The following is a 23,396-nucleotide window of genomic DNA, read 5'->3' as shown; positions in this document are numbered from 1 at the left end:
AATTTTGTTTCTAAAGCTTGGAAAAAGCATCAGAATGTTTTTTTTTTAAGTAACATTAATTGTGATCTATATTACGTTTTTGTTTTGTTTTGTTTTGTTTTTCTGGTTTCTGATCTGTTTTGCTAAATAATGGTGTCTTATAAGCCTGTTTGGGCTGGACACATGCTTGAGCATGACACAATAAAAAAAAACATTCATTCATTCATTCATAAACACCAATCAAATTCATTGTTTACATTCACAGGTTTATTTGGCACATGATAGCTTAAATACATACAGTAACGGTAGAAAAGTTTTCTCTTCCACCATTAAAAATAACAGGTTGTTTAATTCAGGTCAACATACAGGTTAATTTAAATTAAATATATTTATGGGATTATTAATCATTTACAGCAGTCACTTCATAAAGTTTTATATTTGTTTACCAAACTTTAAGTTCTTACAATTTTGAGTTATACAGCTGAGAAACACAAACATTTGCCAAAACCTCCAGAGTTATATACACATGTACAACCACTAAAATCCCAGCTTTCACTCAGTTTTTCTCATTTGTTCATAAACTGTCCCTGAGATTGCTGACTGGACATGAGGGAGCTGAAGAAGCCGATCTTGCAGGGGACCAGTCATGAAGAGGCTCTCAGAAGGAGAGAAACAAGCCACAAGACCATCACACCATGGTGCTCTTCACTCTCTCAAAGATCTGTCGGACTTTTACTGCAGGGACACAGCCTTCCCTCACAATGGTAATGATCCCTGTGAAAAGAGTATGACAGGCTTGAGTTACAAAGTGCCCCTTAAACACAAAAAACAGAGAATGTAGGGGGAATATTCGTGCATTTTACCTTCATCAATCTTCAGGCAGTTGACTACAGAGGAGGCAACAACTTCATTTGAGTCCCCATCACACAGAACACCTTGGAGCTTGTGTCCCAGTCGACTATGGCAAACAAGATGGTAGAAAAGGATGTGTTAGTGAATGTGCATGTTACCACCCATTAGCACTAAGCTCAGACACACTGAGATTAAGTATGAGGCTTGAGGTAGTGGGTCAGTGGAATACCAGGAAACATGCGTTAGGACTAGTGTTATGTGATGAGACACTTACTTGATGACCATGCTGTGATGGGTGCTGTCTGCCTCTCCGCTGGGATTGGCTGACGTAATAGCAAGGGGTCCGGTGATGTCACACAGGTGGCTAGTCACCGTGTGGTCAGGGACTCGGATCATGATGCTGTCCTTAGTACCGACACGGTCATAAGCTGCTCCCACTCCTACACAAGAGAAATTGAAAGGTGAGGTGAATACTGATCATTTTTATTTATCTAAGACAAGGGGGAACAGTTGTAAATGGAATACAGTATCAGTGTGGTAAGGCAGCATTTAAACTGCTATGTCCAGTTTACCTAGTCTGAACAGCCAGTCTCCTTTGCTGACAATGCAGCTGATGCCTCCTGGATACACATTCCTCATAAATTCCCACAGCAGAGGACTGAAGGGAGGCTTGGCGGCCACCAGCTGCTCCACATTAGAGATGCAAATACAGATGGGCTTCTCTGCTGGTCTATCCTGGATGAGGCCACAGATAACAGGTGCATGGCTTTCATATGAGAACAAATGTTGAAAATAAAAATAAAAAATAAATGATCTGTCTCATATTACACTTCCAAGCAATTTTTCATTCTTACTTTAATATTGTAGATTTTCTCTATAGCTTGAGGATTCTTGCAGGAGGCAGCCAGGGCGTAGACTGTGTCTGTGGGGATACCACACACTCCTCCTTCCTCCAGAAGGCTGGCAATCTTCAGGAGACCACTAGTGAGTCGTGAATTGACCGCAGGACAGGGATACTCTGGAGCAGAGTCCTGCTTCATTTTCTCCTGAGACAGGCCATAGAGGGAGAGACATTTTTATGAATTGAACACAATGGAGTATGAAGACGACTGCAGGATTGGGGGAGAAATACAAAATGAGTCTCTTAACTGGTTACCTTTATTAAGGGGGGGCCCATAGGCAGCAGTCTCTGTGAGAAGATGCAGTTCACTAGTGATGCCAGAGCTCCATATATGCAAATTATTGAAAGTAGTGCAAGCATGGCCACTGTAAAAAAAAAATGTTGTCACAATATTTCAATAACTGGATGGATTTTTTAAGACATGCGATTTTAATTTTAATTCTATTGCTAGATTTAAAGCATCCTATGTAGCATTTTACTTTAATTACGGATAATGAACAAATACAGAAATGAAGAAAAAATCCTAATCTCTTAATCTTAGTTGATTAAGTGGAGTTGTTGAGGATTGAAGACTGTAAATAATCCAAGGCAGCCTCTCTTATCTACTAGTATTATTCAATACTTATACAACTGTAATACACAATCTATCCCTCTAATCTATACTCACATGTCACATCTCCAGCTTTTTTTTAACTATTTAATTGTTGTGCAATACTGTCACTGTTTGCTGCCTCATCCAAGTGCATTATTTACAATAAATACAGTAGAGTGAGGATGGTCTCTCATCTTATTTATACTGTTTATTCTTCTTTTATTCATCTTGTTGTAACTTGCTTTTGTTTTTATCTTTTTCCTGTTGTTTTCTTATCCTTTTTTTTTGTCTTGTTTTCATTTGTTACTGGTCCAAACATAATTTCACTGTATGACTACAATGACAAATAAAGTGTGTCATGTCTTATATGTATAGACAGAAAGGTCACTTGTTTGTGGCTGGAAATCACAACTTGACTCTCTTAAAACCCCAGAAAAGCTGATCACACAGAGCAAAATTGCCTTAATGCTTGATATTTGTAGAGCATTGTACTAAAATATAGAAACAAATGCTAAAAGCAAATTATACTACGTTTAAAGAGCATAAATATGCCATAAAGTACAGATGGCAAACTGCAAAGTCCTGCAAACTCACTTAAGTCAACTTTTAGTTCAATACTCTGAGGGATTTTTCTCTGAGAGATTTTTCTTTTCTTGTCTTATTTACCTAAAGCTTAAAGGAAAGCTGAGAGTTTTTGGCTCTGCCCCACTCATAAGCTTACCTGCTCTATGACTAGAAAACAGCAGGTGTCCACACAAGTAAGTATTTTATCCCCAAATAACAGACTGATATTTAACCAAAAGACAGGAACTGTGTATGATTTTGTAAGTTGTATTTTCAGAGCTTAAAATGTGGTATTCTCTGTTAATCTCATAAATAACTTTACAGTATAATATTTTTTCTGCCATAGAGCATCTTTCAACTAACTGTATATATTAATCTAATGTGAAAAGCAGGTTATCAGCATCAGTTCATTATGTAGCATTTTAAATGGTACATGTGATAAAGTCTTTGTTTCAGCTAGTAATCAGGAAAATTTAAATAAAGTCTTACCTGGTGAAGATGTTCACACAGGTGAACTGCTGAGTTGATCTGAAGCAGAGATGAAGGTTGGACATAAATAAGGCGTGAGTGGTGAGTGTGGGAGGAGTTCATGAAATTCCCCCACGCTATCCTACATTCTGCAACCTGAGATGAAGTGACATCGTGTCTCCTTACCTTAGAAAATCAATGACCACGCCTTACTCTGGAAGAAGAAGAGAAAGGTGATGTTAATTGACCACTTTGGAAAATCCTCCCCCTCATTTCTGTAGAGACATGGCTGGACTTCCCTGTTCCTGTCGGACCAGTATCAGCCGCCACTGTGACTCCTTGACTATATAAGGCAGGTGCTCTGTCCATCTCACAAGCATCAGCATCCTTCACAACCTGTTGGCTGCAAACTTACTGCATCAAAGAGCAAGACTACAGAAGACCAACAACTGACTGAAACCATGATCTCCACACTACAGGTAATGATTTAAAAATCATTTTGCGGGCCTATTTCTTTGTTATTTAATTTTTTATTGAGTGTTCCTTTAAAGAATGACATCAGTAGGCCTATTTCTGCTAAATTACAAGGGATCTATACACCCCAGACTGTAATAAAGGGCATAAATCTTGTTCTTGCTTGAGTAAGTCAAGTAGATTAGTTTGTCTGCTTAAAACTGTTATCCACAGTGTCAACTTTAATACAATACAGTATAAAATAAGAATATAGCTTGCACTGTGTAGGTGTTTTTCTGTGAGTACATGGTTAGGAAGAATTTAACAGAGCTCTTGTTAAATGCAGAGCAGAGCACACACTGTACCACACCTGTTACCAGCAGCATAATAGCTCTCTCAAAAGAGGCACACAGGTTGAGTAATATTCATAATAGTGATCCCAGTGTCCACTAAAAGGCTGAATTAATCAGTTCTGAGTTTGACAAAGAAAAGGTAGAAAATCACTGCACATCACAGCCTGTAATGGATCTGAGATGTAAAAACCCAACTATTTTATAGTTTTACACCAAATGTTATAGGTGTCAGTAAAGAGATTCTGTAATTTTGTGTCCTGCAGAAAACCATTAGACCAGTACTGGCTGTCAGAGGGCTGCACAAGTCTGCAGTGAAAGGTAAACTTAACTTTTCAATCAATCACACAAGAAGACATATTTCTTTCTGGTTCAGTTGTTACAAACAGCATTCTTACTTGCAGACAAATAAAATAAACATTTCTACTCTGACGTCTCTCCTCCTGCAGTCTTGAAGCACCCAGACCCTGAGGACACAGTCACAGCCAGTTATGGAAAGTTCATCAGTGGAATAAAGCCTCAGCATTTGTCCTCTGTTGTGCTCCATCGCAGCAAAAGAATGGTGCTTGACAGCATTGGAGTCGGTCTGATTGGCAGCACGACAGACGTGTTTGATTTGGCCCTTGAGCACTGTCAGGTGAGGCACGGAGTAAAGAGGAAAGAATAATTTATCTGATATGAGCCAATAAGACAGATGAAAGCAACTTTGACCTTATACAAACAGTAGTGGTAAGTCAGTGAAACAGCTGAGTGCAGAGAGATGAGTGAAAAAAAAGTCATATAACTTGGGAACAGGCAGGAGTTTTATGCCTTGTGACCTTTTTTCTCCAATTTCTGTTTGACTCACAAAGAAACTTATTCAGCTTTCAACTGAGGAGTGATGCAGGAGCTTTTTAAAGTTCATGAAACGCAATCTGAGGCTGCAAAATGTATTAAAAATATCCTTCTGACAACACCTTGTGTTTACCTGTCTCCATCTTTTCCCTTTCAGCACATGTATGCTCCTGATGACATCAGCACTGTGTATGGACGCAGAGGCACAAGGCTTTCCCCGACACTGGCAGCTTTTGTCAACGGCGTAGCTGTGAGTAAAAATAAGTGGAACAGATGGGTCACTGTTGTCTCGAGTACACAAGACAATTTCAGACACACCAAACCTATTACCACAACCAAACTGCAGCTATTTTATACTCTGCTATGGCATCATCTGGCCAGCCAATCACAGGAGGGCTTGGAGAAAATACTGAACTGACCCCACACTGCCCGTCTGCAGACATATCCAACATAGTGACTGGGCTGCACCAGCAAAAATTAATTTAATTTGGGGTTAGTTCTGTTGCACAATTAAAGTAATCTCAGTTGAGTACATTCAAGTTTTGTGATGTTAACAGAAATGAACAAATCAATCATATTGTTTGCTTGCTAGCTAAAAAGTTAAAACATTAAATTGTTTGATAGTTAGCTAAAAGGTTTACAAAATGTGAACTTGTTTGCTGACCAGCTAACAAGTTTTTATAATGTGATCTATATTATTTACTAACTAGCTTTAAAAATTACATTTATTTTAATTTTTTTTAGCTACAAAGTCAGTTAGCCTACTTGTGATGGCTCTGCTGGGAAGCTCTCATTTCTCTTTTGTTTTGAAAGAAGAAAAAGACACATCATAAAACTCACCTGGATTGAGTCTGTCCATTAACCTTCTTTAAGGAACGAAATTATTTATTTCAATCCATCTCAAAAAGGCAGCCATGTTAAAAATTAACCATCCTGAAGTGCAAGTTAATACTTGATCACAGTTTAAGTTTGACGTTTTAGTGCAGAAGCACTAAATTTAGTCTAAATCTAGTTTAAAGGTTTGGTGCAACATAATTTCATAATTTGATCAGGTTTAAAAATTAATCATTGTTGGTGCAACGCAATCAATGTCTGCAAACACTGTTTGGCTTCTATTTCTAAAGAAGCCATTAAAAAGTGAAGCTCGTTCCTCCAGCCTGCATTTGCCTCCAGCATTTGAGGCCTGATATGGCAATTAAAGGGATTTTCTAATTCAATGTTAAAGAAGCTAAATTGCATCTAATTATAAAAAACTGTTTACAGCTAGCTTCTATGTTGCATTGAAGTACAGCAATGTCATGTTCTTGCTGGTAACGTGGAACTCTATGTACTATTATGAACATCATTTAATTGCTAAAAACATGTTCTTGTTTGCTGCAGACTCACTCCATGGACTTTGATGATACATGGCACCCTGCCACTCACCCCTCAGGAGCAGTCCTTCCTGCTTTGTTAGCACTGAGCGACATGATACCTGCTAACAGCAAACCAAGTGGCCTGGACTTCCTGCTGGCATTCAACGTTGGCATTGAGATCCAGGGCCGATTGATGAGGTTCTCTAATGAGGCCCGGAATATCCCCAAGAGGTGAGTACCTCGAGTTCAATTCAGTGTAGGTACTGTCATTAATAGGCTAATAGCAACATTGCAGTAGCTTTTGCTCTTTTCTGGCTCTCCCTCTGTGATCACTTAAGAGGTATAAAGCTAGCTCCTCTTTTAAGAGTTTTTATTTGTATTCTGCGTGCAGAACAAGCATCCAAACGAGGCTAAAGAGATCCATGTTTGACTCTGCTGATCTCTGCAGTGTGGTTTACAAGGAGGCCAGTGCAGTGTAATGTGTGTGTCTCTCAGTGGTGTCAATGAGCTGTGAAAGGCGTGTTATTATGTTAATCTCAGGGACAGCAGAGACTCTGTGGGAAGTGTGTGAGCACAATTAGCCATGTGGAGGTAAATATCACACAGGACTCCATTTGGCAAGTGTTTACACCAAGTCAAATGACCAACTGCATTATTTGCTTGTTTATCAAATACAGAAATGACTGAAAATCTATTTGGTTTAAGCTGCCTCCGCATGTGGAGAGTCACGTAAAAGAGTAGCTGTCAGTACAAGATGCTATATCTGTAATGATGGAGTCACAAGAGTAAATTGTTCCACCTGACCAAAGTCCTCCTCTTCACCAGGTTTCACCCTCCCAGTGTGGTGGGGACCATGGGAAGTGCAGCGGCCTGTGCTCGCCTCTTGTCCTTGGATTCCTCCCAGTGCAGTCATGCCTTGGCTATAGCTGCTTCTCTCTCTGGAGCCCCAATGGCTAATGCTGCCACTCAGTCTAAACCCCTCCACATTGGTAACGCTTCACGGTTGGGGTTAGAGGCTGCTCTGCTGGCCTCCAGAGGCCTTGAGGCGAGTCCTCTTGTCCTGGACGCTGTGGCTGGGGTGGCTGGGTTCAGTGCTTTTTATGAAGACTATGTGCCGCAGCCTTTAGAATCACCCAATGATGATGGCCATATGTTCCTGCTAGAGGAGCAGGACATGGCCTTCAAGCGCTTCCCTGCCCATCTGGGGATGCACTGGGTGGCAGATGCCGCGGCCTCGGTCCATAACCTTCTTGGGGGTTCCGGTCCTGGCACTCTCTCCCCAGCTGAAGTCCAAGACATCGTGCTCAGAGTCCCCAAATCAAAGTATATCAACAGGCCTTTCCCTGACTCCGAGCATGAGGCACGCCACTCCTTCCAGTTCAACGCCTGCAGTGCTCTCCTGGACGGCGAGGTGACCGTGCAGTCCTTCATGCCCGCCGCCATGAGCCGCCCTGAACTTCTTGCTCTGCTGAGCCGCGTTCACGTGGAGCATCCCCACGACAACCCCGCCAATTTCAACCTCATGTATGGTGAAGTCCAGGTGACACATGTTGGGGGAGACATTCTGAAGGGACGCTGTGACACCTTCTACGGCCACTGGCGCAACCCGCTGACCAATGAGAGCCTCAAGAAGAAGTTCAGGAACAACGCTGGGGTGGTCCTTCCCTCCGAGAAGGTTGAGGGGCTGATTGATGTGGTGGAGGAGCTGGACAGACTCGGGGACTGCAGGCCCCTTCTCTCACAGCTGCAATGAACACTCACAGACACACAATAACAGGAAAAACATAATTTATTGTACAGAAACAAATAAATATTTACATTAAAATGGATTTAGAATCACACATTTGTCCAAATCAATTCTGTCACAACATTTTAAACTAATGTACATTGTGCTAAATCATTTTATTGTGTTATTTTATTCTATTTTATTTTATTAAGAAATTAATGTAAAATGTGATCTAGTTATATTGCAAAGGGGAAATGAAGGAATATTTATGTGTTGACTATTTTACAGTATTGACATTATACATATATGTAAGTAGTGTGTTGAGTTTTTTGTGCCATATCATGAACTGTTAAAATGTTAATTTAAACAACATGAATGCTGGATGCTTGTAATGCAACAGGATTTCCTCTTTGACATTCTAACATCCTGTTACACAAATGTAGTGTTTTTGTTGTGTGTTTTTGTTTTAATAAAACTACTGAAAAACAAACTGCCTGAGAAATTAAATTGTTGTGAGAAAACTAGAATGAATTCTTTGTGGCTCAGAAAAATGGTGGCATCTCTTCTAGTTAACCACATGTATTTAAACACGTTAATAATTAAAGCAAGACAAAGTGTATTAGAAAAGATTCTGTTGAGGAATTTGGAGCCTAATGAAGTCATAAAGTAAATACATTAGTCTGTCATCAGGTTATCACTGTCAGTAAATTATTGAAAGCAAAGTGGATATCTGCAGTCCTGTTTTTATGACAAACATTTGTGTATCCTTCAACTGACACAAGCAGGAAGTTTGCAGAGTAATAAAAAAAAAGTTATACCAGTAATCCAATAAAGGTTCTCTTGTTTCCCAGGTTTGTACACTGGGAGTGCAAACAGATTTTACTTTTAAATGTGGAGCAGTGATGGAAAGAAGAGAGCTGTTTCTCTCATCCCAGTGTGTTTTCCTTAAGTTAATGTGTGGCAAGAAGTTTGCACAGTCTGTCTAACTTTGTCCAAGACAGGACACAGGGAAACCACCACTTGCCCTGTCTGAGTGGAGTGCTTGTTCATTCATACCTCAAATAAGTGCTTAGTTATGTTAATGTTGTTATTCTCGTTTGTCATTATTATACTCCTGCTTATCTCAGTCCCTGTATTTTATACACACCATTTCACCCTGTCTGGTGAAGTGTGGACAGACAAACATGGTGTTGTCATGCAATGCTTAAAGTGTAGTCATGCAATTGTTGACACTGTGCTGTCTTTGTAGTGCATGTTTTATCTGCATATTTTCATTGATTGTATCTTATAAGATTTTATTCTTATTGCTTTCAACTGTTGCCTGCCCAGGGACTACAGGTGAAAGTTTGCCTTTCTGACTCTATTTTCAGAAATATTAATATGAAAATAAAGTAATAAATTAGACTAAATTAATTGCAAGGTTCTTCTTTGGCAAAACATTTTGGCCCAAGTTTTGTTCTTGATACAGTTTATAGCTCATGTTGGGATTGTCACAAAATCTGTGTTTGTCACCTCAAAAATATCACTAGCATGAAACCATTTCTCTCTCTGAGTGACACAGAGAAACTGATGCACACTCTTATATGAAGCAGACTGGACTACTGTAATTCTCTCCTATCTGGTCCACCCAAAAACAGCAGCAAAGCTTTGTTGAAGCAGCTTTTAGAACTTTATGCTCCAAGCCTCTGCAACAGTCAACAGCCTGAGGATCTGAGCGCAGGAGGAAGTGTTGACATTTTTAAACACAAACTTAAAACCTACCTCTTCAGTCTTTCTTATGATTAATAATTATTTATGAACATGAACTTTGCTTTCATTTATTTTATTTTATTTATTTTTGTATTATTTTATTTTATTTTATTTTTAGTCAACATTATCTGTTATTTCAGTCAATATTATATTTTATCATTATAAGCATGATTTTCATTTTCATTTTTTGATTGATTGATTGATTGATTGATTGATTGATTGATTGATTGATTGATATAATTCAAAAGTTAATCAGGGGTATGTCTATTTTAGGTTTAAAACTAGACAAAAGGAGAATCTTTAATGCATACTAGGCACCATTTAATTTTTTGTTTATAGTGGAAATACAGCACTGGATGAACACAGGTGACCACAAATGGAGTAAAACCATATGAATTATATTGGTGTTGTGTTTGATCATGTGAACATTATGTCTAAGTTGTGTTTTACTGTAAAAGCCCATGAATGTAAAGTTTTTGCTGTCACTGAAATTTCCCAGTGTGGTAAACAAAGCAACAAAGTCTTTCACAAGTACTACGGAAACAATGCCGTCAGTGACTGATGGAATTTTGACTAAAAAGGAAAAATGGAAAAGGTACTTAAAAACACTTTAGGGTAAGAAACTGATGTCACTGTGCAGCATGGAGACAAAAACACCCCCCATGAATACAGCAATGAGGAAACACTGGCACCGTTAAACACTGCAAGACAATGAAAACAAGCAAGACATGCTACAGCAATAAATGTGAGATTTTATCAATGGTGTGTTGAAATACTGAAAAAAAAATACCTGAGAATACTTCCTGCATTGCTGTGCTTTACCATACGGAAAGGTTCCCATTGTTAATATACCTGTGCAGCTAAAAATATCCCCCCAGAGGTGAATCATATACCTGGAGACTTTTGTGTTGACATACTCAACAACAAAGGAGTGACTTCGACGATAACAATCAATTACAGGTGTATAGTTTCGACACAACAGTGATGCAACTTCAGATATCACAGAAATCCAGCCTCTAGATCAGGGGTATTCAACTAAAATTCAAAGAGGTCCAGTTAGAGAAAATTTCCTAAAGCAAAGGTCTGGAACATCATAAGGTCTAACTTGTGTTATGATTTAGAGTGATATATACTGAAGCAGTGTCGTAGTTACAGGGGTGTCAAACTCATTTTGGTTCAGGGGCCACATACAGCCCAATTTGATTTCAAGTGGGTTTTCACTTTACTTTTTACTTTTCTTTTCAAGTGCAAAAGTAAAAGTAAAGGTAGTAATGTCTGCAGAAACCACAAACAGAAGATGGAACTAAGTCTTTTAACTGAAACAGTCAGCAGAATGTTTTGTTAATATGTTAAAATCACAACATTTTTCTTCTGGATGCTCCCAGACCCTCGACAGGGGACTGATTTACCAACATGCCACCTTTTTCTCCTCTTATGAGTTTGCAGGTCTGTATTTAGTAATAAAAAAAATATCGATAAGAATACCATTAAAGTACAACGACAGCAATAAAATGTAGATTTTTCAAAAAAGGAAACAATAACATGCAAAATTTTTAAATTGTAATTAAGTAAAAACACTAATACCATGATGTAAAAATACCTAAGTAAAGAATGTGAGTATTTTTTCCATCACAGCAGGACTACTGTAATTCTCTCCTATCTGGTCCACCCAAAAACAGCATAAATCAGCTTCATCTGTTCCACAGATCTATGACCTGCATGTTTACCAGGACCAGAATGAGAGAACACCTGATTTAAACCTTAGACCTGGTTTAAAGTGTTTACACTGGTTGACTGTCAGTTTCCGTACTGATTTAAAAATCATTTTTACTTGTTTCTGAAGCCCTTATGCATATTTGTCTCTCATCCTCACAGTGAATGAACCTGTATAACTCCTCAGGTCAACAGGCTCAAGTCTGTTGGTTGTTCCAAAGTGCCGGACTAAAAGCTTTGTTGAAGCAGCTTTTACAACTTTATGCTCCGAGTCTCTGCAACAGTCTGCCTGAGGATCTGAGCGCAGGAGGAAGTGTTGACATTTTTAAACACAAACTTAAAACCTACCTCTTCAGTCTTTCTTATGATTAATAATTATTTATGAACATGAACTTTGCTTTCATTTATTTTATTTTATTTATTTTTGTATTATTTTATTTTATTTTATTTTTAGTCAACATTATCTGTTATTTCAGTCAATATTATATTTTATCATTATCAGCATGATTTTCATTTTCATTTTTTGATTGATTGATTGATTGATTGATTGATTGATTGATTGATTGATTGATTGATTGATTGATTGATTGATTGATATAATTCAAAAGTTAATCAGGGGTATGTCTATTTTAGGTTTAAAACTAAACAAAAGGAGAATCTTTAATGCATACTAGGCACCATTTAATTTTTTGTTTATAGTGGAAATACAGCACTGGATGAACACAGGTGACCACAAATGGAGTAAAACCATATGAATTATATTGGTGTTGTGTTTGATCATGTGAACATTATGTCTAAGTTGTGTTTTACTGTAAAAGCCCATGAATGTAAAGTTTTTGCTGTCACTGAAATTTCCCAGTGTGGTAAACAAAGCAACAAAGTCTTTCACAAGTACTACGGAAACAATGCCGTCAGTGACTGATGGAATTTTGACTAAAAAGGAAAAATGGAAAAGGTACTTAAAAACACTTTAGGGTAAGAAACTGATGTCACTGTGCAGCATGGAGACAAAAACACCCCCCATGAATACAGCAATGAGGAAACACTGGCACCGTTAAACACTGCAAGACAATGAAAACAAGCAAGACATGCTACAGCAATAAATGTGAGATTTTATCAATGGTGTGTTGAAATACTGAAAAAAAAATACCTGAGAAAGTTTGAGAACCACTGGTACAAAATAATAATTTAACTTATTTGTTCACCTGTGCACAAAAACATGATATATACTTAAGAGATAAAATGTGACACAGAGGAGCAAAAGGCCCACAGAGAGGCTTGATCAGGGCTCTCTCCTAAATTAAAAAGGAGAAAAATATGTTTAAAAAATGGAAAAGAAAGAAAAGGGCAAAAGAAAACAAAAGGAGGAAGACAAATGATAAGACTGTACACACTAGCAGACATTATGTTCAAGTACACTAAATAATTAAACTGAATTAGAATGACTAATTATTAGAGACCAGTTTACAAAGATAATCTATAAGGATAATATTGCATATATAAAAACAAGTGTTTAATAGCTTTCTTAAATCGTACTAATGCTAATTGTGACTAAAGTTTAAAAAAATGACATAGCGGTATTCCATGTCACTGAACCTCTGTAAATTAAACCAAAGTAATCTCAATCTCTGTACCACAAAGTTAACAAGGAAAAAGTAGGTATTTAACTGTATTTGTAATAAAAATTGGAAAATTTCATTTATCTTCAAAGTTAACAGACACTTATGGCTTTAGTTTTTCACTCAAATTGATTAGCATTTTTTTTTTCTCTTTTCATTGGGCTAATTATTGTGTTTATTATTATTATTATTATTATTATTATTTATTATAACAGAGCCTTAAATACAAGGAATGAAATTTTATTTTCAGCTGAAAAAGCGATGATTCTTATAAGTGTTTAGGTTCTCTTAACAAAGTAAAAAAAAAATAAAAATCTCCCTAAGCATCCTTTTGGTCATATACAGTTGTGCTCATAAGTTTACATACCCTGGTAGAATTTGTGCTCTTTTGGCCATTTTTCAGAGAATACGAATGATAACAAAAAACTTTTTTTTTCACTCATGGTTAGTGGTTGGGTGAAGCCATTTATTGTCAAATAACTGTGTTTATTCTTTTTAAATCATAATGACAACAGAAACTACTCAAATGACCCTGATCAAAAGCTTACATACCCTGGAGATTTTGGCCTGATAACATGCACACAAGTTGACACAAACAGGTTTGAATGGCTACTAAAAGTAACCATCCTCACCTGTGATCTGTTTGCTTGTAATCAGTGTGTGTGTATAAAAGGTCAGTGTGTTTCTGGGCTCCTGACAGACCCTTGCATCTTTCATCCAGTGCTGCACTGACATTTCTGGATTCTGAGTCATGTGGAAAGCAAAAGAATTGTCAAAGGATCTGCAGGAAAAGGTAATTGAACTGTATAAAACAGGAAAGGGAATTGAGAATACCAATCAGCAGTGATCAAGCTCTAATTAAGAAGTGGAAAATGAGGGATTCTGTTGAAACCAAACCACGGTCAGGTAGACCAACAAAACTTTCAGCCACAACTGCCAGGAAAATTGTTCGGGATGCAAAGAAAAACCCACAAATAACTTAAGGTGAAATACAGGACTCTCTGAAAAAAAGTGGTGTGGCTGTTTCAAGATGCACAATAAGGAGGCACTTGAAGAAAAATGGGCTGCATGGTCGAGTCACCAGAAGAAAGCCATTACTACGCATCCCATTTACAATACGCCAAACAGCACAGAGACAAGCCTCAAAACTTCTGGAACAAAGTCATTTGGAGTGATGAGACCAAAATTGAACTTTTTGGCCACAACCATGAACGTTACATTTGGAGAGGCGTCAACAAGGCCTATGATGAAACTGTGAAACACGGAGGTGGATGATGTTGATGTTTTGGGGACGTGTGAGCTACAAAGGCACAGGAAACTTGGTGAAAATTGATGGCAAGATGAATGTAGCCTGTTATCAGAAAATACTGGAGGAAAATTTGCAATCATGATGGAGGCATCCATCATCCTGAAACACTGTTTTCCTGACCTGTCAACAGATATGGACAATAGTCTGCTTCACACAGGCACTGAGGTGTAGTCAGCAGGGTTATATTGGTCTTATAGAGCAGGTGGAACAAGGTGGTGCTCAGTGGGAAGGGCATATGTTCTTTTTATAAACAGCCAGAACACAATCTTAGACAGAATATATTCACACTTCACTTTCTCTCTCTGTTCTTCCCCCCTAACCTCCACCTACTCCACACAGACACAGTGTCTACCTTATAAATTTTGGAAGCAGAAGGCCTGAGGCGTCAGCAGTGAAAACAATCTAATGGACATGATGACTACATCCACGGCTAAACTGCAGGAGAACTACAACCAGCAGGGCTTCCTCTCACCGCTGCCGGTGTTGAATGAGACCGAGCTGAGGGAGGCCAGGCAGGCCTTTTCTGAGCTGGAGAGGGAATTCGGTAAGTGTCACTGGAGGATGAGGAGGGGAGGGATGAAAAGAGACACAAATTAGTTAGGAACAAGAGAGAGAATGCAGAAATGAAAATAATAATTAATGAGACCCAATTTAGTTATCAGGCCTGTGGTTTTCTGTCTTTATATTATTGTAATCCTCAAAATTAATGTTAGAATTAAGGCTGTCACAATATCACATTTTCACCACATGAGAGGTTTCCAGAGTGGGAGGCGGGCCTCCTCAGGGGGACTCCAAACAGTTTCAGGGGAGGCTAAATGAATGGAGGTGAAAAATTATTACATTAGTTATGAAAAATAGACTAAATGACCAAATGTGTGACATACAGTAGTTTAGGAATTTCACAATTTTTCCCACTTTATCAGAGTCAGTATTCATGTGGTGTAGTTTTAAGCAATGTCAAACAGAAATATTAGACTAACTGGGCTCAATTGTTTTCTGTCTGTGGCATCAGACTGATCACCTACAGGTGAACAAAAATAATCAAGCCAACTAAAGGGGGCTCTGAACTTTGAAAACCAACATATCAGTCAATCAATCAATAGATCCCAGGGAACTTTTCAGATAGATCAGGTCTGGGCTGTACTTTTTATAAACCCAGTGGTTTCCACCAAGTGTAACTGAGGTGACTGTGGGAAAAACTTCCTTTTAATAAACAGGAACCTCGAGTGGATCCAGGCTCAATTCAGGCATCCATTGGTGGCTTGATAATCAATTCATGGTTTGCAAAAATGGATTCAAAAGTAATTTTAAAATATGCTATTCAATATATATGCTATCCAAATTCATCTTGGCAGAAGTGAGTAAGATGAATCCGAACTGTTTCTAAACATATCAGGACATCAAATATCAATGTATGAGCTGCACATCAAAAAACCAAAAAAACAAAGAAAAAAAAACCAAAAAAAAAAAAAACCTACACATTGTTCTCTGTAGGAAAATGTTGCAGATATTACCTTTAACTTTGTTTATTGTGCATTTGGTCTATATGAGTGTTGGAAATTGTTTTCATTGTTGTTTTTTACAAAATATTATCATAGGTATATTATTAACGTAATATCAATGTTTTGTTTTTTTAAATATCGCTGTTATCCCTGCAGATGTGATATCCCTTGTTAGGATTAGGCCTGCATGATATGGTAAAATAGTCATACTGCAATTATTTTAACAGATATTACAATTGTGATATGATTCATTACTAGTGGTGATCATTTGTTGGAGTCTGTATCAAACAAACATGTTTTCTTACATCTGAAGAAGAATATTTGTAGACCAGGGCATCTCTGCAGTCTTTGTCAGTGAATATGTATATTATGTGTTTGTATGTTTCCAGGTAAGGAGTACACTCAGTACAGCCTCCACAATGTTCACCAGCAGTATCCGTGGGTGCGCGACCTGACCAGACACCCTCAAGTCTTAGAGGTGATCAAGGCCATCCTGATGGCTCATTGCATAGAGGGTGAGGGCCTGTAGTGCACCTTTATATAGCTGAGGCTGTGTGGAGATTCAGGACAGATGTCATTTTTACAGAGAGGAAAGGGATTACAGTGAAGTGTGTTATTTCAGCACCATGGACAGGGACCTGGATTTGTCAGTAAACTGCTTTTTTATTTGAATCGACCAATAAATTTGATCAAACCTCAGTCAGATAAATGATACTAAGTGAGGCAGACTAAACTAGCGGGTCAAGCAACCAAGGATAGAAGTCAAATGAACACACAGGATGACAGTCATGTGTGGTCAACTGTTACTACAATAAACAAACAAAGCTACTTTTGAAAAACAACCGACAGCAGCATCTATGACAGATCATCACAAATACTGAATCAGAAGCATCTTACCAATGGTGTTTTGGTTCTGCTCTGCAGAAGCCACAGATGTTATTTGAGACTAATTTTATATTTTTGCCACAGTCTAGATACACAGAGAAACTTTATTCAAAATATTCAACTTAAAAATAGAAGCGCATGTTCAGTCAGGCAGACTGGGCCAGAGGTGGGTCCTTTTGTAACTGGAGAGCACCATGGCCAGCTGCACACCATCCCAGGTGGTGGTATATTCTTTGTAATTAGGGTTTTGATAATACAAATACAAAATCTTGACAACCCAACACTTGGATTTATTGAGGCATAAACACATTGTTCCAGTGTGAAATCTGTAAAATATGTTGTGTCTGCTGATGAAGTAGTTAATTAGATGACTCAAGACTTTAATGTATTAGATTTGTGACTCACTCAATCGTCATACATTCAGACTGGACTTGATAGAAGATTTAATTTTTACCCAAAGCACTTCAAGTTTGTCTGTTTGCATATTTTGACAAAAGAAAGATTTTTTGAAAAGTTGTCAAAATGTAGCATGTAGCAATGAAATGTATACTATTGAGATAATAAATGTTACTTTTAACAACTAAGAAGACTAAGTTTTCCTGTTCTTATGGGGAAATCAGTTTTACTTCATGCAAAATGATTTCAAAAATAAGAAGTACAAGTATTAATAATAACAGGAACTATAACTGTGTATGTGTTAGTTGAATCTACCATTTCAAAGGGTTGTGGGTTTAAGTCAAGTCCATTTTATTTATAGTGTCATAACATAAGTTATCTCAGGGCACTTTTCATATAGAGGAGACCAAGACTGAACTCTTTATAATATTATTTACAGAGACCCAATAGTTGGTATTTGGCCCGGTTCTGGAAAACCTTGCAGTGCCAGATATAAATCACCTAAACATTTAGTCATGTAATGTTCTGGGGGTAAAAAATGTTAATTGTTCCTTCACATAAAGGTTCCTGCCTGGCTCACACACACACACACACACACACACACACACACACACACACACACACACACACACACACATACAAATAAAGCAAAAAGGCAAAAATTGTATTTTATAGATTAACTTTTATTGAAAAATGATGAACAACACACAGAGGATAAAACATTGGATGAAAGCTGTGAGACAAGTCTTGTAACTTGATAGAGACTTTATGTTTGTCTAGAAATCACACATCATTTGCTTTAAAGTACATAAATAAACATCCGGTATGTAATTAATTGTTAAGCTAATTTCAGTGTCTCTTTGACCATGACCCCTATTCCATCAAAGACTTGATGAATGGGAGCATTGCACATGAATGCACAGGTGGAGACCACCTTATTTTTGACATCAACGTGAGCTTTCTCCACATCTGTATTGACATGTTTGCAGCCCAACTCCTTCACAACACCTGTTGTCTGAGCGTACGGCCACCTACAGACGAAAAGAGAGCAAAAGTTAGAGATCTAAATTGAGATATTTTTTAGAATCATATAAATCTGATGAAGATAAATGATTCCACACACTTTTCACACTCTTTGTCCTGCCCCATAGTGAGCTCACAGCCTGGCAGGATTTTGGCAGCGAGGATGGGGGAGATGCAGCACATGCCCAGCGGCTTTCCAGCTTTGTGGAAATCCTTGATGAGCTTCTCTACATCTGGCCGGATGGTGAAGTCCTTATTGTTCAGTGCCCAGTCACTCAGGTTCTTTCCCACGCCAAAGCCGCCTGAAGGAGAACACACAGGACTCATTCAGCATATCACCAAAGTGTAGGCGCAAAAACAAAAAGAAATGTATAATATTTTATTCTATAGCATTTATTTATGGCTGGGTCAGCCTAACCTGGAACGATGACAGCATCAAATGCTGACACATCTAACTTGGCCAGATCAGTCACGTCACCCCTGGCGATGCGGGCACTCTCCTGCAGGATGTTTCTTTTCTCCTCTGTAGGTTTCCCCTCGCAGTGATTCACAACATGCAGCTGGTCTGCATCTGGAGCAAACATCTGCACCTGAAACGAAACACCAGCATGTAAATCTTTCTATATCAGATCAGCTCTCTCCAAAACCAGCAGGACTCCATAGGTGAAATCAGTCATTTTATCTCACATAAAATTTGTTGATCTACCGCTGCCAAAATCTGTAAATTAGTTTGTGTCATTGTGTGACTTTAGTGAATCCAAATGATCCTTTTAAAACACCAAAGTCAAACTAGCAAACAAACAAACAAACAAACTACCTTATTGAGGCAGTGATAGACCAGCAACCCCCATACTCTGTGACGTAAAATTACTGTTATGTCTATGGAGTTTGGTTGCTTTGGAGAGAGTGATATTTGGCTGATAATAATGGCTGCTTCCTGTCAGAAGGTTGTCTGATGGCCAAGTAAAGCGGTGAAAATGTTCTAAATATAGCATAAACTTAAATTAATATTGCTTTTTTAAGGGTGGCTTTTTTTTAAATGACTACCTTTTGATGCTTCTCTCTGCTTCTCCAAGCTGGGTGTGTGCCAACCATCATCTGCTATAAGTACTACAGGACAATGACCTCATACAACCTTACTTCAATTAATCCAAACGATCCCTTTAAGATCAGCTGTATGTTATGAGAATGCCCATGTGTTGCTAAATCTATGGACAGAAATGTTGATGTGAAAGCTGCAACGTCTCTCTAAATGAGACTGGATTGAGACGTTTGGTGTAAAATCACATATAAATACACTGTAATAAGTTTATTTCTCTTACTTTCGCTTCAGCCCGACTGAGGTGGACAAGGATGGCGGAGGCCTCGTGGATCTCTGTGCCGTCATAGACGCCACAGCCTGAGAGGATAACTGCAACACGCTTCACCATGATTTCTATGAAATGCACACATAAAGTACAGACTGTAAGGATATGTACAACAGATTATCTAGACTGCATAAGTTTTATTTATTTTTTAAGCATTAAGGGTCTCTTAATTGTTTGCCTGACATATGTTGTTGTCTGCACATTTACATACAAAATTAATAGAGCCAGGTGTCAGAGGAGTGCCAGGAAAGCTGCTGTTGCCAAGTAACACACTTGACACCAGTACAGAGAAGGCAGGAAGTGTTTTTAAGACTCCACTCACAGTCATAATATGATTTTGAAGTACTGTCAAATGTATACACAGTGTATCACACTAATATATTTTCCAGTGCTACTTTGCATTCAAACATAACATTGCTGTGGACATGTGTTCCAAATAATATAAGGAGAAACAAATGGTTAAATTTAGAAAGCAGTGAAGTAAAGACAGTGTAGATATTTCTCACCTTGTGTGTGTAGAAGTTGCGGCTTTACACTGTGTGTGAAGGAGCTGCTCAGCAGTGGTGTGCTGTCTGAGCTCTGAGGCTGACTCTTTATAGTCCTGCCTGTCTGTCTGTCTCCTCCCACCTGCTGTCAAGCCGGCTGGCCCATCAGGCAATATAGGCAAATGCTAAGGGCGCCGTGGCCTCCAGGGGGCGCCACAAAATCAGGAAAAAATTCACCTTCAATATAATTTTATTAAAACTACTTATTACTATTAACTCTTAAAATAGAAAAGCTAATATAGATTCAAATGTAAAGCAATGCCCAATTAGTATTACTACAAATGATAATACCAAATAAGTCCCCCCTCCTCCTCCTCCTCCTCTGGTGATCGATACCTGCTCGCTCTCTGTGGGGTGAGGGGTGCATTTATTGATGTGACCCCAGAGAACTTTGTTAACATGTCAAAACGACCGAAACTGTCCGGAGCACAAGGAAGAAAAACAAAAAGAAAAGAAGAGGAGGAAAAACGGGAGAAAGAAAGAGGTAAAGTAAAAATACAGTAATGAAATGAAGCATCAGTTGTCCTGCATCAGTTCTTTAGCACAGTGTACTGTTAAATTAATAACTTGCTTCTGAGTGATTAGCCTCAACATGGTATGCTAATCAGTAAATAATCAGTTTTATATTTCTGTAGCTGGGCGGCATGGAGGGGTCTTAAAGACAATGGTAAAAACAATACTATTCGGTTTCTTTTGTAAGCGTATGTAAATCACTGATGGAGGGGGCGCCATATTGGGTGAGAGGGACCCGTCTGCAGGGAAGATGCTACCTGATCGCACTATATCTACACATTATGGGAAATATTATTTAATAACTCAATTAAAAGGAAACATAGCTATATAAAGTATAAATTACTCAATTAGTCAATAAGAATGTGCTTGAATATAATTAGTCATGAATGAGATAAATTGGTGAGTATGGATGGTCTCAGAAATAATGTTCATCATTTGCAAAGCACCTTTCTCAACAAAGTAAAAAGGTTTGTTTCAGTTGCTAACAAGCATCTGCCAATACATTTTTACCACTTTTTCAAAACTCTTGATACAGTCTGCATTACCAACATGCATCACATGGCCAAATAGTTCATCTCACTTTTATCATCATTATTCTTTCACTGTAAAACTTATCTATATTTCGATTCCAACAACCTTTTTTGAATGTTTTTGCATTTGAAAAATGTGCTGCAAAAACAGTATTTTAAAGGTGGTGTAGTAAGAATGAGAAAATAGTTCATGGAAAATGTGGTCATTGAATGCATTTTGTATGAATGCCATGAAACTGATTCACAGTTTGGTCCACACACACTTCTGTTTTACTGACTGTGTGAAGAGTTTTGACAGTGTAACTTCAGTTATGATCGATGCATGTTAGCAGTAAAAAAAAAACTGTAGTATGATCTAACAGCAGTGCAGTTAACAGTTATACTATTGTTATTGCTCTCAGTTCATATTGATATAATCAGCCAGTTTAATTAGTCAGAGTGATTGAAAACACCTGTGTGGGTGTGCAGAGTGTAAACATAGAGACCATGAAATCACACATATCTAATTTCAAGTAACACAAAAGGCATCAACCAGTGATTATTGTAAAGGTAAAATGTCAGTTAAACCAGCACTTGAGACAACTTAAAATGAAATCATTTAAGTGTTCAAAGTCTGACAAACAGTTTCTGCCTCTCTGTTATGACTTGTATCAGGAATACCAATAAAGACCTCATGATAAAATGTTCAACACCTTGTAATTTATTCAAATGTGCAATAAAAACTATCGAGCTTCTATCACCTCCAAGATGTGCACAATATATCAGTTGTTTTGAGGCAATTCAATTCAATTCTTATTAGTAGCCATGAATTGAGAAAGTATTGTGTGTGGCCAATGAACCCCAGAGATTTTCCTGTTCGGCCTACTTGCTACTGAAGTTGAATAGCACTACGTCAGAAAGAGCTGTTCGTATCTCCAGAGGGAGACGGTCCTCTTGCATGGATTCTCCCTCCATGTTTCTACAGTAGCTTAAAACAGAAACTAAACTCTGGCACTAGGGAGGGTCTTTTGCATTTTTCACAAATTTCAAGGCCACATGAGTTCATCCTACATGTTTGAAAGGGGAGGCTGAGGCCAGCCACACACACTTTTCTTTCCCAATAGAAAGATGCTCATTTCAGTTTATACTAAAAGGATGATTTTAACACATGCTGCTCACTCCTTCTCTTCTTGGATACAGTGAATTATGTTTGTTTGTCATGAGTTCACAATAATGGGGATTGTCACCTATATAAATTAAGTGAAAATCAAGATTATATTATGATGCAAATTCGTATTAAGGTTATTGATTTGAAACACCCAGATTTTTATTAAACTTAATTTCATAATGATCACACAGTAGGTCTTAATGTGAACAATGGCACCTGAATATAAAGGATACATTCACAGTTTTTCAAGTCTGTCTTATAACAGCCAAGTTCATCTCTGAATACAGTGAAACAGTTTTTTCTTGCTATAATATAATAACACCTTAACAATCTTTATAATAACACCTGAATATTGTTTGAAGACTGACTAATGGTGGTGAGTATGTTGATTAGTTGTGATTGGAGTGTAAAATGTGCCATTATAACAATAAAATCTGCACCAGTATTAACGCTGCACATACAGATGTGGAAAACAGGTGTGTTGGTCATATGACAGGTGATGTCCAGTTATCTAACCGTCAAGTGTTGTTAAGAAACAGTGATACTCCCTCTTGTTTCCTTCTGCAGAGCCCATTAAAAAATGTTGTTTCCTGCTTCTTTGCTGGTAAACGCTCCTAAATACGTGACTCTTACTGCGTTTTCTGGTTTTGTTGTCCGTGTGGGGTTGTGTCACCCAGGAAGTTATTATTTGTTATTTGTTATTATCACCTATCCTTGAGAAATGAGACAAATCATGTTCTACCAAAAAAAAGGGAAAAAAAGACTTTAAAAATGATTACAGATTCATTGAAAATTTATTTTAAGTATTTATATGTATGAAATATATGTAATTGATAACTTCTTTGGTCTGCTTTCATTTTTTTCAATTTCACACAATTTGAATGAACAAAGTCTTTAAATCTGAAACTGGCAATACCTACTGATAAAAGCAAGTTACAGGGGGGCAACAAATGTGCTATTATAATCGTCTTTCTTTTAAAATATATTTATTATGAAAATGTATGAAAAACCTAAAAAGTGAAAC

The 23,396-nt window shown here is 37.8% G+C and overlaps 3 protein-coding genes and 1 long non-coding RNA gene across 5 annotated transcripts; 2 read left to right on the top strand and 2 right to left on the bottom strand.

Moving 5' to 3' along the window:
- Positions 1–224: 224 nt before the first annotated feature.
- Positions 225–3,411, bottom strand: LOC146326999 (uncharacterized). Its single transcript, XM_084719374.1, has 7 exons — positions 3,378–3,411; positions 1,988–2,097; positions 1,686–1,877; positions 1,404–1,566; positions 1,106–1,271; positions 843–937; positions 225–753 (listed from the first exon to the last, which is right to left on the bottom strand). The coding sequence occupies exons 2-7, from the start codon at positions 2,090–2,092 to the stop codon at positions 668–670; spliced, it is 807 nt and encodes a 268-aa protein (XP_084575500.1). The 5' UTR covers positions 2,093–2,097; positions 3,378–3,411; the 3' UTR covers positions 225–667.
- Positions 3,412–3,719: 308 nt separating this feature from the next.
- On the top strand, positions 3,720–8,564 carry LOC146326998 (cis-aconitate decarboxylase-like). The gene is made up of 6 exons (XM_084719373.1): positions 3,720–3,835; positions 4,426–4,480; positions 4,609–4,796; positions 5,151–5,243; positions 6,374–6,579; positions 7,174–8,564. Exons 1-6 carry the CDS (start codon positions 3,818–3,820, stop codon positions 8,099–8,101), a joined length of 1,488 nt encoding a protein of 495 aa, XP_084575499.1. The 5' UTR covers positions 3,720–3,817; the 3' UTR covers positions 8,102–8,564.
- Positions 8,565–13,719: 5,155 nt separating this feature from the next.
- LOC146326997 (uncharacterized) lies at positions 13,720–16,495 on the top strand. The gene is made up of 3 exons (XR_014770566.1): positions 13,720–13,948; positions 14,804–15,008; positions 16,356–16,495. It is a non-coding gene; the product is annotated as an uncharacterized LOC146326997 (long non-coding RNA).
- Positions 16,496–17,909: 1,414 nt separating this feature from the next.
- LOC146326996 (glutamine amidotransferase-like class 1 domain-containing protein 3, mitochondrial) lies at positions 17,910–20,298 on the bottom strand. 2 transcript variants are annotated; one of them, XM_084718423.1, is made up of 5 exons: positions 20,144–20,298; positions 19,593–19,705; positions 18,689–18,860; positions 18,371–18,572; positions 17,910–18,278 (listed from the first exon to the last, which is right to left on the bottom strand). In XM_084718423.1, exons 2-5 carry the CDS (start codon positions 19,698–19,700, stop codon positions 18,086–18,088), a joined length of 675 nt encoding a protein of 224 aa, XP_084574549.1. In that variant the 5' UTR covers positions 19,701–19,705; positions 20,144–20,298; the 3' UTR covers positions 17,910–18,085. The 2 variants fall into 2 exon arrangements, with proteins under 2 accessions (XP_084574549.1, XP_084574550.1); XM_084718424.1 differs by lacking the exons at positions 19,593–19,705; positions 20,144–20,298 and adding an exon at positions 19,318–19,380.
- Positions 20,299–23,396: the final 3,098 nt, after the last annotated feature.

This window comes from Lutjanus erythropterus, chromosome 5, assembly GCF_056507025.1.
Source record: "Lutjanus erythropterus isolate fLutEry1 chromosome 5, fLutEry1.hap2, whole genome shotgun sequence".
Taxonomy (NCBI): Eukaryota; Metazoa; Chordata; class Actinopteri; order Lutjaniformes; family Lutjanidae; genus Lutjanus; species Lutjanus erythropterus.
The sequence above is the reverse complement of the archived record's forward strand: the minus strand, read 5'-3'. Positions and strand labels throughout refer to the sequence as shown.